Raw genomic sequence first — 11,743 nt, 5'->3', positions numbered from 1 at the left:
TGCAAGGTATCTGCGAGTAACAGCCTCCTGCTGGTGTCACACGGTCCACTTTATCTTGCTGCACCTAATTGCATCGCCACTTGAAAGATGCATTGCATATCAACGTCCAGATTATACAGCTTTCGAAAGGAATACAAATTTTGTGCTACTCTTAACGATGGGATACCAAAATATGTGTCTTTAAGGCCAGACAATTAAAACTGACAAGCCAGCTGAAAAATAGCACCAAGAATACAAAGATGCTGGTAAAAATTAAAAAATATAAGAAGTCAACTTTTTTTCATTCCAATGTTCTTAGCGGTGAATCGATAATCGAGAGCTCAGTTTTCTTTTAGTTCGAAGCCTACACAAATGAACTTAAATGGCGCTACGGAGCAAACGCGACATCTATTATCTTACTTCTAAACCATGTAAAATTTGATTGGTGGCGCCACGTCCACTGCTTGACCTAAAACGAACTAATTCTGTTTTTGTACGGTTTGAAAATAAAAAAAAAATATGTCACGATAACACACACACTCAGCTCCCAAGCAGCTAGAAATATATGTTTCTCTTTCGATTTTTTGCGTAAAAATACAAGCAAATTTACTGGTCAGAGCAATGGTAGACAGCAAAAATTTAGGCGAATTCCCTTTTTGTGGAAATTTAAGGGCATTACATTTTTTCAATAGAAATGTGTTAGTGTTTTGTGAATATTATTTATACTAAAATTTGCTTTTTCCAACGTGTCATTTTCATCCCTAATTTTAATAGGTTTTCGAGACAAGGAACCAATGTGAATGGAATGCATGTAAAAGTCATTTTGAAGTGCGATTTCTTAGCATATTTTTGGGTGTACGTGAAATGAAACCGATCGAGTACAATTCGATTAAACAAATTCAAATTTATTATTAGACAGTTTTTAGATATTTAGATAATTATTTATTTTTATTGGTTTAGATAATTTAGATAAACCAAAGCACTACACAAAACTATTTTGCTTGGTCACATTCTCAAGTTTATACAGAATCAAAATATAACCATTTGTAATGTTTTTCGTTAATTAATGGGGCAGTAAGTACAAAAAATTGGTACATATATGTCGTATTATATTTACATTAACATTTAACATTAACACCATTTACGTCATGTGAAAGGAGCTTATTCAGGCGGCGTGTTGTCGTGTATCCATTCGGCGAAATGAGCCACCGACGTATAAACGCTTGGTATGCGCAGTCCGCCGCAATTGTCAGAGCCGAAGGACATGATGCCAATCTGTGGAAGGGACTGTTAGCTTGCAATTCCAACGAAGTACAATTCACCTGTACCTGTGAGAAGATTCCGTTCTCCTGTATGAACAGGGGCGCTCCGCCAAAGCCCTGGCAAACATCCTTGCCCTCGCCGCCGGCGCACATCCATTGTCCTTCAATCGAATTGGGAGACTCGAGGGCGCCAGTAGAGCCATAGTTGCGCAGACAGAGGTCCCAGCTGGTCAGCGGCACATCCAGATGTGTCATCTCAGGCTGGCGAATACTCGCCGTGGAAATCTTGCCCCATCCGGCGATGGTCGCCCGCTTCCCCACCACCAGGTTGGCGCGTGTCTTCTGCAGACAGATCGGCTGTGTGGCCACTACCGAGAATACATATAAATGGGAGGGAGGGCTGCTATTAATCTTAGGTCCGGCTGCTGTAGCAACATTGTTGCATGCCATGACCCATTGATTAATCCCGTGTTCGGCTCACGTTCTTTTATTGGTCATTATAAGGCAGTAAGGGTAACCAAGAACAAGTTGGCCGGCCATCTGGGTAACGCCCAATTTGGTTCGCACATAATGTGTTGCTTGCGACGTGGACACCATGCAATTAGCCAATCGATTTCGGATCTTCGGATCTTGAGTCCAGTTCAGACAGTGTAACGTCTCTTATTTGTTGTGATATTTTTGGAGTGACTGCCATAAAGTTTTACGCTTTCATCATCACGTTTCGGTTAAGGCCAATCTTTCAGTCGGCAACCAACAATTTAAAAGTATCAAGCAACAGTTCTCAAAAAGATCTCAATGGAACGAATTATTAATGTAATGTATTCTTGCGTTGTTGCTGAAAAAGATCTCGGTCTACAAGTCCTACGAATTTCCCTCTTTTTCTGCAGCCATGATCGATCGATGATTGATTAGAACGTATATAGAAAATGAACTGGCTTGAGCTTCAGGTCTCCTTCCATGTTCTACAATATATCGCAAAGCTATGCAGAATCTTGAATCCAAAGTTCGTAGCCATTGAGCCGAAACTAAAAGCTGACAATCAAAGCGGACCATTGCCCAGGTCGCGCTCAAGTCATTAGCTGCAACAGCAAGCACGCACCAAAGCCCAACGCCGCCCAATTAAGCGATCAACAGCAACCAGTAACCAGTAACCAGTAAGCCATACCCAGTCCAGTCCCCTCTTGTGGGGGATGGGATCCTAACCTTAAATTAGCGACATGCGACCCAGATGGAGGGTAAACATGGAGCATGGTCGACATTTGTGAACTTGGAGCGAGTGGATGTAGAGATGACAGAACAAAACGATTTTTAATTAACGTTGACACTGCCATGCGGAACCGCCCCCTGGGACCCCATTCACGAATACTCCTCTATCACTATGCCTCTTATTGGCACTTACCCGAGTAGTTGAGCGGCGTTTTGAGTACCAGGAGGGCAATGTCATGATGGTAGCTGCCTTGCTTGTAGTCTGGATGGACGATCACATGGCTGATGGCATGATTCACGGAGCGTGGAGCGCAGAACCCGGTGTTGGCGCAGTCCGGATCGCTGGAGGTGTCGTACTCACCCACGCGCACTGACGACCTGCAAGAGTCGAGTGAAAGTCGATTAGATCCGATAAGTACGAGTCCATCCGGTTGCCACTGGAGTCTGTGACCCACTTACAGTCGATGCCCATCGGCCTTGGCCAGCGCACAGTGGGCGGCCGTCAGGATGACACGGCGCGCGATGACAGCCCCAGCACATGGATAGGCAAAGGCTCCCGTATTGACATCTGAAATAAGCGCACATCATGGCTACTCGAATCATCAGGTTTCATCAGGTGCCACTGCCACTGAAACTTACGCTTGAATCCAATGCGCGCCACGAACGGATACGAGCCCAGTCCCTTGTAAAAGTGTCCTTGCACCAGAGACTTGCCACACACCTGGTTCTTCTCCAGCGGACTGCTCGGACAGCAGACGTACGGCATCTCCTCGGCAGCACCCCCACAGTATAGCGACTTATCGCCGTAATAACAGCTCCTGGCCACCTCGTAAATCAGGGCCGTACAGTCGTGCAGCGGCGTGCATTCCGTTCCCACGGAGCACTCGGACTGGCTGTTCTCTTGGTAGTAGGAGCGAGCGATTAACGAGTGTACAGTCGTCCCATTCTCTGGTTTTGCTTTGCTCGCTGTGCTTTGTACGTAGCTTACGGGGATCAGTAGTTTCTCTAGAATGTTGGAAGAATCGATAAATATTAGTTTTTTCAACTGTTCAACTCAAAACCATGATTTCCCCCCCCCCCCCCCCCCCCCCTTCCCGCCCACCTAATTCTGTTTTTACAAGGTCTTGAAAATCAAAAATTTGTATACCCGATGCCATACTCAAAATGAGTATATTATATTTGTGGTGAAAATGGATGTGTGTAACGTCCAGAAGGAATCGTTGCCGAGTCGATTAAGCCCTGTCTGTCTGTCTGTCCGTCCCTATCAGCGCCCTATGTCGTGTCGTTTAATATTTGCGGGTCTGCCGGAGGAGACTAAGTACCGAGTATAAATGGAGAGTTGCGGTCTCCCCCTCGTTTCCCTTTACTACGGTTCAAAATAACACAACACAAATAGATAGATAAAAAAGCACACAACTCACAAACATCTGAAACCAAACGAAAACAAGAATGAGCATAGAGAGAATATGTAGATATTTGTTTCCTTATTTTTTATACAAGGAAATTTACTGGTCGGAACAATTGTAGATAACAAAAATTAAGCGGAATTCCCTTTTTTTGGAAATTTAAGGGGGTTACATTAGTATTTTGCAATCAGACGTGTTTGGTAATGACATGTTTTATACGAAAATTTGTTTTTCCAACGTTTTCTAATTTTTGAGTAATTTTAAAATGTTTTAGAGATACGATGTCTTTTTTCAGGGGTTTCTTTTACACGGGTTTTTCCGAAAAATTTTTGTGGCGTTTTCCTTATTAATTAGCGTCTGATATTTAGCGCCATCTATTGGCAAGTAGCACGGAAAACACTTTTGTCCCTATCGGCAACATTTCAATTATTTTTGAAACGTACGGAAAAAAGTATCCCTCGTACTGCTGACTTATAATTCTGCAGCGATTACGTGCGAACTACGTATAATTTTCACGAACGTGGCGCCACTGAGAAAGTATTTATTGGAGGAAATTTTTAAAGAAAACTTTTAAATTTTTAATAAATAAAAAAAATAAATAAAAAAAATGATACATGGATGAGGAGCATATAAAGTGTCTGAAATATGCCACATACCGATATGCCTTGAACCGGAGAATATTTGAAGCAAGGACATTTGAAGCCGACTTTCAGAGCCATCTGTTGAAACGTAGCTATCCAAAAAGATTTGGACTTTAGATGATAAACGATCGGTCGAACGCTAATGCAAGAGCAAATGGTGAGATGCAATGTTTTTTCGCAAAAGGGCAATGTTTTTCGGCAAGATGGCGAGTTGCTATGTTTATCGACGAAAGAGGTTCCTCTTTTTTCGGCGAGATGCTATGTTTTCCTGCGAAAAAGGAACACTTTTTTTCGGCGAAAGAGTTCTTTCGACAAAAGAGAGGGGAACTGTTTTTTCGGCATTACGGCGAGTTGCTATGTTTTTTCGACGAAAGAGGAACTGAACATGTGAGCTTAAGAACTATTTTTTTATACAATATAATATTTTATACGTATCACTACCCTCCGCCAGAGGGCGCACACTACACGTGGCGCGTGGAAGTGGACAGGCTGCAAATTGATTTCTTCATTCAGTCTATAATAATAATCCGATTTGATCGACATTCGCCAATCTGTTAGATATTTATTGCTGGATTTTCAATGATTCTGCTTTTTTGGTGTTCTTGTAACTTTAAAATGGGGGATGCCACAGATTTTCGTCTTTAGGGAAATACTCCTGTTTCATTGGTCTGAGACTCGTCTATATATATATTTATATTCTTTATACGATCGGAAACGCCTCATTCTGGGTGTTACACTTTACTTATCCCTAAACTCTTCGAGTGCCGGGTAGGGCTCCGACTTCTAAGCGTATAATTTTCGAAACAATTTTTAGTCCTACCGAATTCCCCGGATTCCGTTCGAACGCCTGCCAAGATTTGGCAAACTATGAAAAATAAAAATAATGACTGCATTTTAACACTTGGAAACACTTGCTAATTATTCCCGCACTGTATGGCCCAGAACTTTTGGTTTCCGTTCATTCGAACCGTGCAGGTGAACTAAACTTTTTCAACTAAGCGGAGCGATCTGGCCAAATGAAAATGAAAATATACCCTACTTACATATGTGTGCGCGTGTGTGTGCGACACATATACATATAGCCGCTGCTACTGCCGCTCTACTGGTCGTCTGTCTGCGGTTATTAACTGATACATATGTTATATGTACATACAATATGGTCTCATTTCCAGATTGGAATTTCATTTCATTTGTTTTCTATTCATTACGAACAATTCAAATGTGATTTACCCGATGCACACATCAGGTAAATACCAAAAATGACTGCATAGTCGCATTAGACCCTTCTGCGCCCTTCTGCGCTGTCAGGCCTGTCACTTAAATGCTAGAAGAAATATAATAATTAAATTCTTTCAAGACGAATTGACAAACTTTCAACTATTAGAGTTAGCCGGACACTATACTAAGAGGACTGATAGTTAGTCTATTTATTTCAGGGAGTACTTGGCGCCTAGCCTAAACTTTCTTCCACTTTTGGCATCCGAATTCGTATTTTATTTTTAGGCCATAATAAAATGTTGATGTGATCAGTGGGGTTTGATAAGCCGCTGCCTTTCACTGACCAAACTTCAGCCGGCTGGCTCTGGCCGGATGGTTCCAGTTTTTCAAGCAGGAAAACGAACGCGACAAACGCACATTAAATTGTTTTATACTTGTACATTTGTGTGTGCATATTTTATGGCATGTACAAACGTATGGCTAATGGCTTTGTAATTTTATGTTGTATTTCCTCTTTTTATACCCGATACTCCAAATGAGTATAGGGGTATATTAGATTTGTGGGGAAAATGGATGTCCTTGTCTCATGAAACAATATCTTGCCACGCCACCTACCACCACATAAAAGACAAAAATCTGTCGCATCCTCCATTTTTAGGGTACAAGAAAATGAAAAACGCACAATCATAGAAACTTACCATATCATATCTACCAGATTGATGAGTCTGGATAAGATCGGAATGTTGGTCTGACTGATTTTCTGTTTTTCCCTCTCAAACTCTTTGTCGTTCAATGTTAGCGTCCTCTGGCGGCGGAGGACCATACTGACCAAGTATCGTGTATAAATGTAGAGTGGCGGCCGTAGCAGCGACTCACAACGCCCCCCGCCCGTTTTATGTTGTATTACCTCTTCTTTGTTAGTATATAATGGTCAAGCTTTACTTTCGTTTCATTTTTACGGCACTTAGCGTATGATATTTATTAGAAATAATCACTCCTATCTGCAGTACTTCTTTTGCTTTTGGTTGTGAATAGCCGAGTTTAGGAACAACAATTTTCCAACCCATTTGTATGATCATTAAATCCACTGGTATAGTATGGTATTGCATAATTGAGCATCTAAACTGTTAAACCACCGTCAAACAATTCAAATACGTGGTAATAATATACACTACTGGTCAAAATAATAAGTTCATAGTTATCGTACTCATTTGATATGAAATAGCTCGAATTTTGTTGAATGTATGGATGTCAATTGTTTATGTTTGGAAAAGTTACAGTCTTGCTGGATGGGCAAAATAATAATAAAATATTATTGAGCGACGAAACGAAAAATAAATCTTTTTGGAGAAAAAGCTATACGTTATGCAGTGGCCAAGTCATTCTCCTGAAACCCAATAACAAGAAAATAATAAAAAATGTTGATACGATTTGTGTTTTTGGTTTTGTAAACTTGCTGTACTTATTATTCAATCAATATTCAATATTATTCAATCGAACACAAACTGAGTATATATGTACATATTTGAAGTGTGAAATTAATTTGTTTCAGATTTTTATAATCTACTGTAGGTCGGAAAACTAAAAGTGAATTAAATTTGTTCCCTACGTTTATTGAAAAGGTCAGAAGCGTGTACTTATTATTTTGACCAGTAGTGTACATACAGACATCATTCAGGTACATAATGCGTATATACGTTGATGCCTCTGCGATGTGATTGTGCTTGTGCAAAAAAACCCTCTGCAATTTCGGTACAAACCGTTACCTTTTTACGTTTTTATGTGCCCATTAACATAGCTAAGCTGTGAGTAAATTGCCAAAGTTTGACTTGTGACCATTATTAAATTAAATATATTTTTTTATATTTATTTATTTTCTCTATGCTATACTGTAAAATTGAATTAAAGTGTGGCAACGGACAGGGGTAAGGGGCTGAAGGTGTCTATAGCCATAATATAATCTTTACTATACTAATCGTTAATTAGCGCCAATTATCCCCAACGAGATATCCTTTGAATCACATTGAATGTTTAGGGGCTTTGGTTTATATAAATTATATAAAACAATAACAACAATAACAAAATATATAATTATCAGAATAAAAATTATCTAATAATAAATTTGAATTTGCTTAATCGAATTGTACCCGATAGGTTTTCATGTCTACATCTACACCCAAAAATATGCTAAGAAATCGCTTTTCAACAAGTATACAGTCTAGTTTTATTTTAGGTCAAGCAGTGGCCGTGGCGCCACCTGCTCAGTAGCGCCATTTACGTTCATTTGTGTAGGCTTTCAAACTAAAAGAAAACTGAGCTCTCGATTATCGATTCACCGCTAAGCACATTGGAATGAAAAAAAAAATCGGGTTTTACAAATTAAAGAAAATTTTGAATTTAAAACATTTAAATTTAATTTTATTTAGTCAAAAAAAATTTAAAATTCATTATTGTCACTGTTCAGTTCAGGTACACCATTGTTGCAAAAGTTGACTTCTTATATTTTTTAATTTTTACCAGCATCTTTGTATTCTTGGTGCTATTTTTCAGCTGGCTTGTCAGTTTTAATTGTCTGGCCTTAAAGACACATATTTTGGTATCCCATCGTTAAGAGTAGCACAACATTTTTATTCCTTTCGAAAGCTGTATAATCTGGACGTTGATATGCAATGCATCTTTCAAGTGGCGATGCAATTAGGTGCAGCAAGATAAAGTGGACCGTGTGACACCAGCAGAAGGCTGTTACTCGCAGATACCTTGCAAATCACAATACATAATACATACCTCAGAAAATATAGAAACATTTTTTCACTTCACAATCTGCGTAGCGTAGATAAAAGTTTTTGAATGAAAAATAAAAAAAAAAACTAAACTTAAATCGCTTGGAAAAATTCTAAGTAGATTCCGCCAAAAAGGTTTTGAAATTCCGCATATCACAATTCGAACAAAATTGTTCGATAAACTATAATTAAACTCGATAATTAACAAATTTTGTGTCTTTATTCTTATGTGTCAAATAGTAATTTATTTCATCGCATTCGTTTTATCATTTGTTTTACGTAGTTGCTTTTTTACTGACATTTCTATTCTGTTGAAATATTTTTCGTTTTTGGGTTTAGATATAAATACGACATCACGTTTTCGTAATTGATATTTCTCCTATGCAATTTTGTTGTATTCCTATATAAAGCAATAAATAACTTGTTTTGGGCTCGAATGCATATTTCGCTCTACTACCCTACTCCGCATTTGTTTGACGCTATGGCTATACAGACTTAATTTAATTTAAAATTCAGTTTTAGAGTTCATTCACTATACACAAATATACATTATTTACAATTAAATATCAGGGCTACAATGGTGAATGATAGAGCGGCTTTCCAAGATGTGATGTAATCAATTAAGCTTTAAGGTAAGTACCAATACGTATTCTGTGTTCAGTTCACCGATCCGATGCCGATGACCAAGTAAAGAAAATGAATTATTTTGAGCAAATTTTGTAAGGGTTTTGTTTATCTAAAATAAACAAATAAGGCTGTAAGGGTTATGCCATGTGGGGGCGACTCGGACCCCATCAACAGATGTCCTGCCTACCCAAAAAGTTGAGAGATGCTTCTTGCTTTTGTTAATTTTAGAACTATGTAATTGATATTTATGTTTCGCTCTTGATCAGGATCTGTATGCCGATCACGAATCGGAATATAAAGACGCACCCAAATGGCATTAACTTGAAATCTACAATCTTAACTCAGCCGCGTTGCCACATCTCCTGACTCACTCCCGTTAACCGATTAGCTTCGCTGTCGCTGTTACTGAGAGCTTTCAACATGGCGCTGCTACAGCTTCTGTTGTTGTTGCTGGGCAGAGAGAAGAAGATTGCGGGACTGCAGCTCAAAATAACGCAAAAGCAGATTTGAGTATCAGTAATGTACGCTTGGCGTTCCGGGGTTTGCGTTGGTGACATTCGCACTGGCTCCAGCACTGCCGCTGCCCCCGTTGTTGTTGCTGTTGCTGGTGTTGTTGTTGTTGCTGGTGTTGTTGGTACTGGCCGAGTCGCCCAGCCACGAATCGGGACTCGGCGGAAAGTCAGGATAGCCCTGTTCGGGGCTCGAGTCGTTGCTCAGGTCAGAGACGTTGTTGCTACTGTGCAGGCGGTGATGTGACTTGCTGGTGTGCAGAGTAGAGCCCGGCGCATGATCTGAGCCGGGATTCGGAAAACAGACGTTAGACACAGACTGGGGACTCCTCTCTTTTCTGTTTTCGTAGAGAAAGCACGCGAGCCACTCACCTATATTGGTGTACACAATATTGTCTGGATAGGAGCCAAACGTATGGCTCTGGCCGACTGGCGGCGGCGAGCGACTGCTCGGCGGGTACTGTGACGGACTAGAGCTCCCATGCATGTAGGAGCCACGTATGCTGTGCGGTGAGGCGCCCTCATCCAGGCCCAAATTGACGGTGCTGTAGCTGTCGTTGCTTAGATCTGTTCCGAGGACACGGCCAATGATACCAATGACTTATTCTGCTATCAGGCAGAGGACAAACTTACCATGATGACTGAAGCTGTCATAGTCGACCTTTAGTTCATCCTTGTCGAGGAATTTGTCAGTGCGTGGCGAACAGTTCCCCTTCATGGAGCGGAAGTACTGACTCCATCGGGTGCGTCCCGCATCCTTTTTCAGTCGCTTCTCCTTGGCCCGCCTGTAATGTTGTTAGAAAATGCAACTAAGGTTAGTGCCGTTACCACTTAAGACAGATATCTGACAGATAGACACCTACCTGTTTTGGAACCAGACCTGGACCACCCGCATATCTAGGCCCGTGTCCTGCGACAGCTGCTCCCGAACGTGTCGGGCGGGCTTGGGGCTGTTGTTGTAGGCGGTCTTCAGGGTCTCCAGCTGCTTGGCGGTGATTGTGGTGCGGGGACGCTTGTTCGGCTGATCGCCGTCCAGAGAGCCATCCAGGTAGAGACCTGCAAGAATCAAATCTAGCCATTGCCTTTTGCCAAGGACCTCTCTCGTCACGCACCCTTTGCCTTGGCCTCCTCGTAATCGCGCTTGCAGATGAGCTTGCGGTCCTCCATCAGATAGAATTCGTCGCCCGTGTTGAGAGTGCGGGAGCACATCGCGCACAGGAAGCACTGCAGATGATAGACGTGGTCCTGGGCCCGGCGCACCACCTGCGTTGGCGGTATGCCCATATCACAAGCGGAACACTTTGTACCGTACCGTCTGTTCGACCCAAACATTGGCAATGGGGCAAGGGGAGATTTTTCATTAAACCGGCGACGCTTCAACTAGGGGGTGTCCCTTCAGCCCCTCCAGCCACTCCGGCTGGCATTAGAGAAATTTACTTACTTGAAAAAGTCCTCCTTGCAGAAAAGTTGACCGTTGCGGGCGAAGCACTTGTCGTTGAGTTGGCCGTGGCACTCGCTGCACTGGAGGCACTTGGCGTGCCACGTCCGCTCCAGCACCTTCAGGATGAATCGGTCCAAGATCAGTTCGTGGCAGCCGCCGCACTTTGGTATCGTGGCTGTGAGGAAATCTTTTGTTAGTGGCTTTCGTTTAGGCCAATCGTTGAGGCGATTGGTTGTGGGGCTAAACGTTCTAAATTTTCTGATCGGTTTAAGATTACCCATTTGTTTATATATTTGTGCGTTTTTTTACTCTTCTCAGTCCAATATTCATTAGGCAACAAATATTGTAATTGAGCAATTTGATTCAAATTTGATTTTTCTTTTGTCGTCTATTTGAAAAGTGCCTATTCTAAAAAGGTAATCAAATACAAAGCAACCGATGCAATCTTACGTTTTCAATTCAAGATGACATTTTCTCTCTGACGCAAAAATTTCAGGGAAAGTATACAACTCTTAAGATCTTAAGATCAAAGCCGAAACCAATAAAAATCCAAGGGAATACTATAACTTTTGAAATACTTCTCTCATAAAATTTGGTGTTGAAAATAATTCAAATTTTAAATTGTATATATGTCTTATTACCTTCTATATAAATGCATGTATGCATTTAAATGA

At 41.1% G+C, this 11,743-nt stretch overlaps 2 protein-coding genes across 4 annotated transcripts; both read right to left on the bottom strand.

Annotated features, from left to right (window-relative positions):
* Positions 1-1,071: 1,071 nt before the first annotated feature.
* Positions 1,072-5,495, bottom strand: LOC4816574 (chymotrypsin-like protease CTRL-1). 2 transcript variants are annotated; one of them, XM_001356251.4, is made up of 6 exons: positions 5,315-5,495; positions 3,087-3,452; positions 2,907-3,015; positions 2,641-2,825; positions 1,308-1,609; positions 1,072-1,254 (listed from the first exon to the last, which is right to left on the bottom strand). In XM_001356251.4, exons 1-6 carry the CDS (start codon positions 5,385-5,387, stop codon positions 1,141-1,143), a joined length of 1,149 nt encoding a protein of 382 aa, XP_001356287.1. In that variant the 5' UTR covers positions 5,388-5,495; the 3' UTR covers positions 1,072-1,140. The 2 variants fall into 2 exon arrangements, with proteins under 2 accessions (XP_001356287.1, XP_015036859.1); XM_015181373.2 differs by lacking the exon at positions 5,315-5,495 and adding an exon at positions 4,510-4,617.
* A 3,594-nt stretch (positions 5,496-9,089) lies between these two features.
* Positions 9,090-11,627, bottom strand: LOC117184018 (LIM/homeobox protein Lhx3-like). 2 transcript variants are annotated; one of them, XM_033379958.1, is made up of 7 exons: positions 11,520-11,627; positions 11,070-11,244; positions 10,741-10,952; positions 10,492-10,684; positions 10,262-10,413; positions 10,001-10,195; positions 9,090-9,910 (listed from the first exon to the last, which is right to left on the bottom strand). In XM_033379958.1, exons 3-7 carry the CDS (start codon positions 10,910-10,912, stop codon positions 9,633-9,635), a joined length of 990 nt encoding a protein of 329 aa, XP_033235849.1. In that variant the 5' UTR covers positions 10,913-10,952; positions 11,070-11,244; positions 11,520-11,627; the 3' UTR covers positions 9,090-9,632. The 2 variants fall into 2 exon arrangements, with proteins under 2 accessions (XP_033235849.1, XP_033235848.1); XM_033379957.1 differs by lacking the exon at positions 11,520-11,627 and adding an exon at positions 11,347-11,464.
* Positions 11,628-11,743: the final 116 nt, after the last annotated feature.

Source organism: Drosophila pseudoobscura, chromosome 4, assembly GCF_009870125.1.
Source record: "Drosophila pseudoobscura strain MV-25-SWS-2005 chromosome 4, UCI_Dpse_MV25, whole genome shotgun sequence".
NCBI classification, from domain to species: Eukaryota; Metazoa; Arthropoda; class Insecta; order Diptera; family Drosophilidae; genus Drosophila; species Drosophila pseudoobscura.
The sequence above is the reverse complement of the archived record's forward strand: the minus strand, read 5'-3'. Positions and strand labels throughout refer to the sequence as shown.

What these genes read in the sequence shown, in the direction of transcription:
- LOC117184018 (XM_033379957.1), bottom strand. An exon ending in TGCAAGGAGGACTTTTTCAA is followed by an intron (nt 10,953 to 11,069) that starts GTAAGTAAATTT and finishes GCCAATGTTTGG; the next exon opens with GTCGAACAGACGGTACGGTA. An exon ending in CGAGGAGGCCAAGGCAAAGG is followed by an intron (nt 10,685 to 10,740) that starts GTGCGTGACGAG and finishes TGATTCTTGCAG; the next exon opens with GTCTCTACCTGGATGGCTCT.
- LOC4816574 (XM_001356251.4), bottom strand. Translation starts at nt 5,387, where the DNA reads ATGCAGTCATTATTTTTATTTTTCATAGTTTGCCAAATCTTGGCAGGC. An exon ending in AACGCCGCTCAACTACTCGG is followed by an intron (nt 1,610 to 2,640) that starts GTAAGTGCCAAT and finishes TATTCTCGGTAG; the next exon opens with TGGCCACACAGCCGATCTGT. An exon ending in AGAACGGAATCTTCTCACAG is followed by an intron (nt 1,255 to 1,307) that starts GTACAGGTGAAT and finishes TCCCTTCCACAG; the next exon opens with ATTGGCATCATGTCCTTCGG.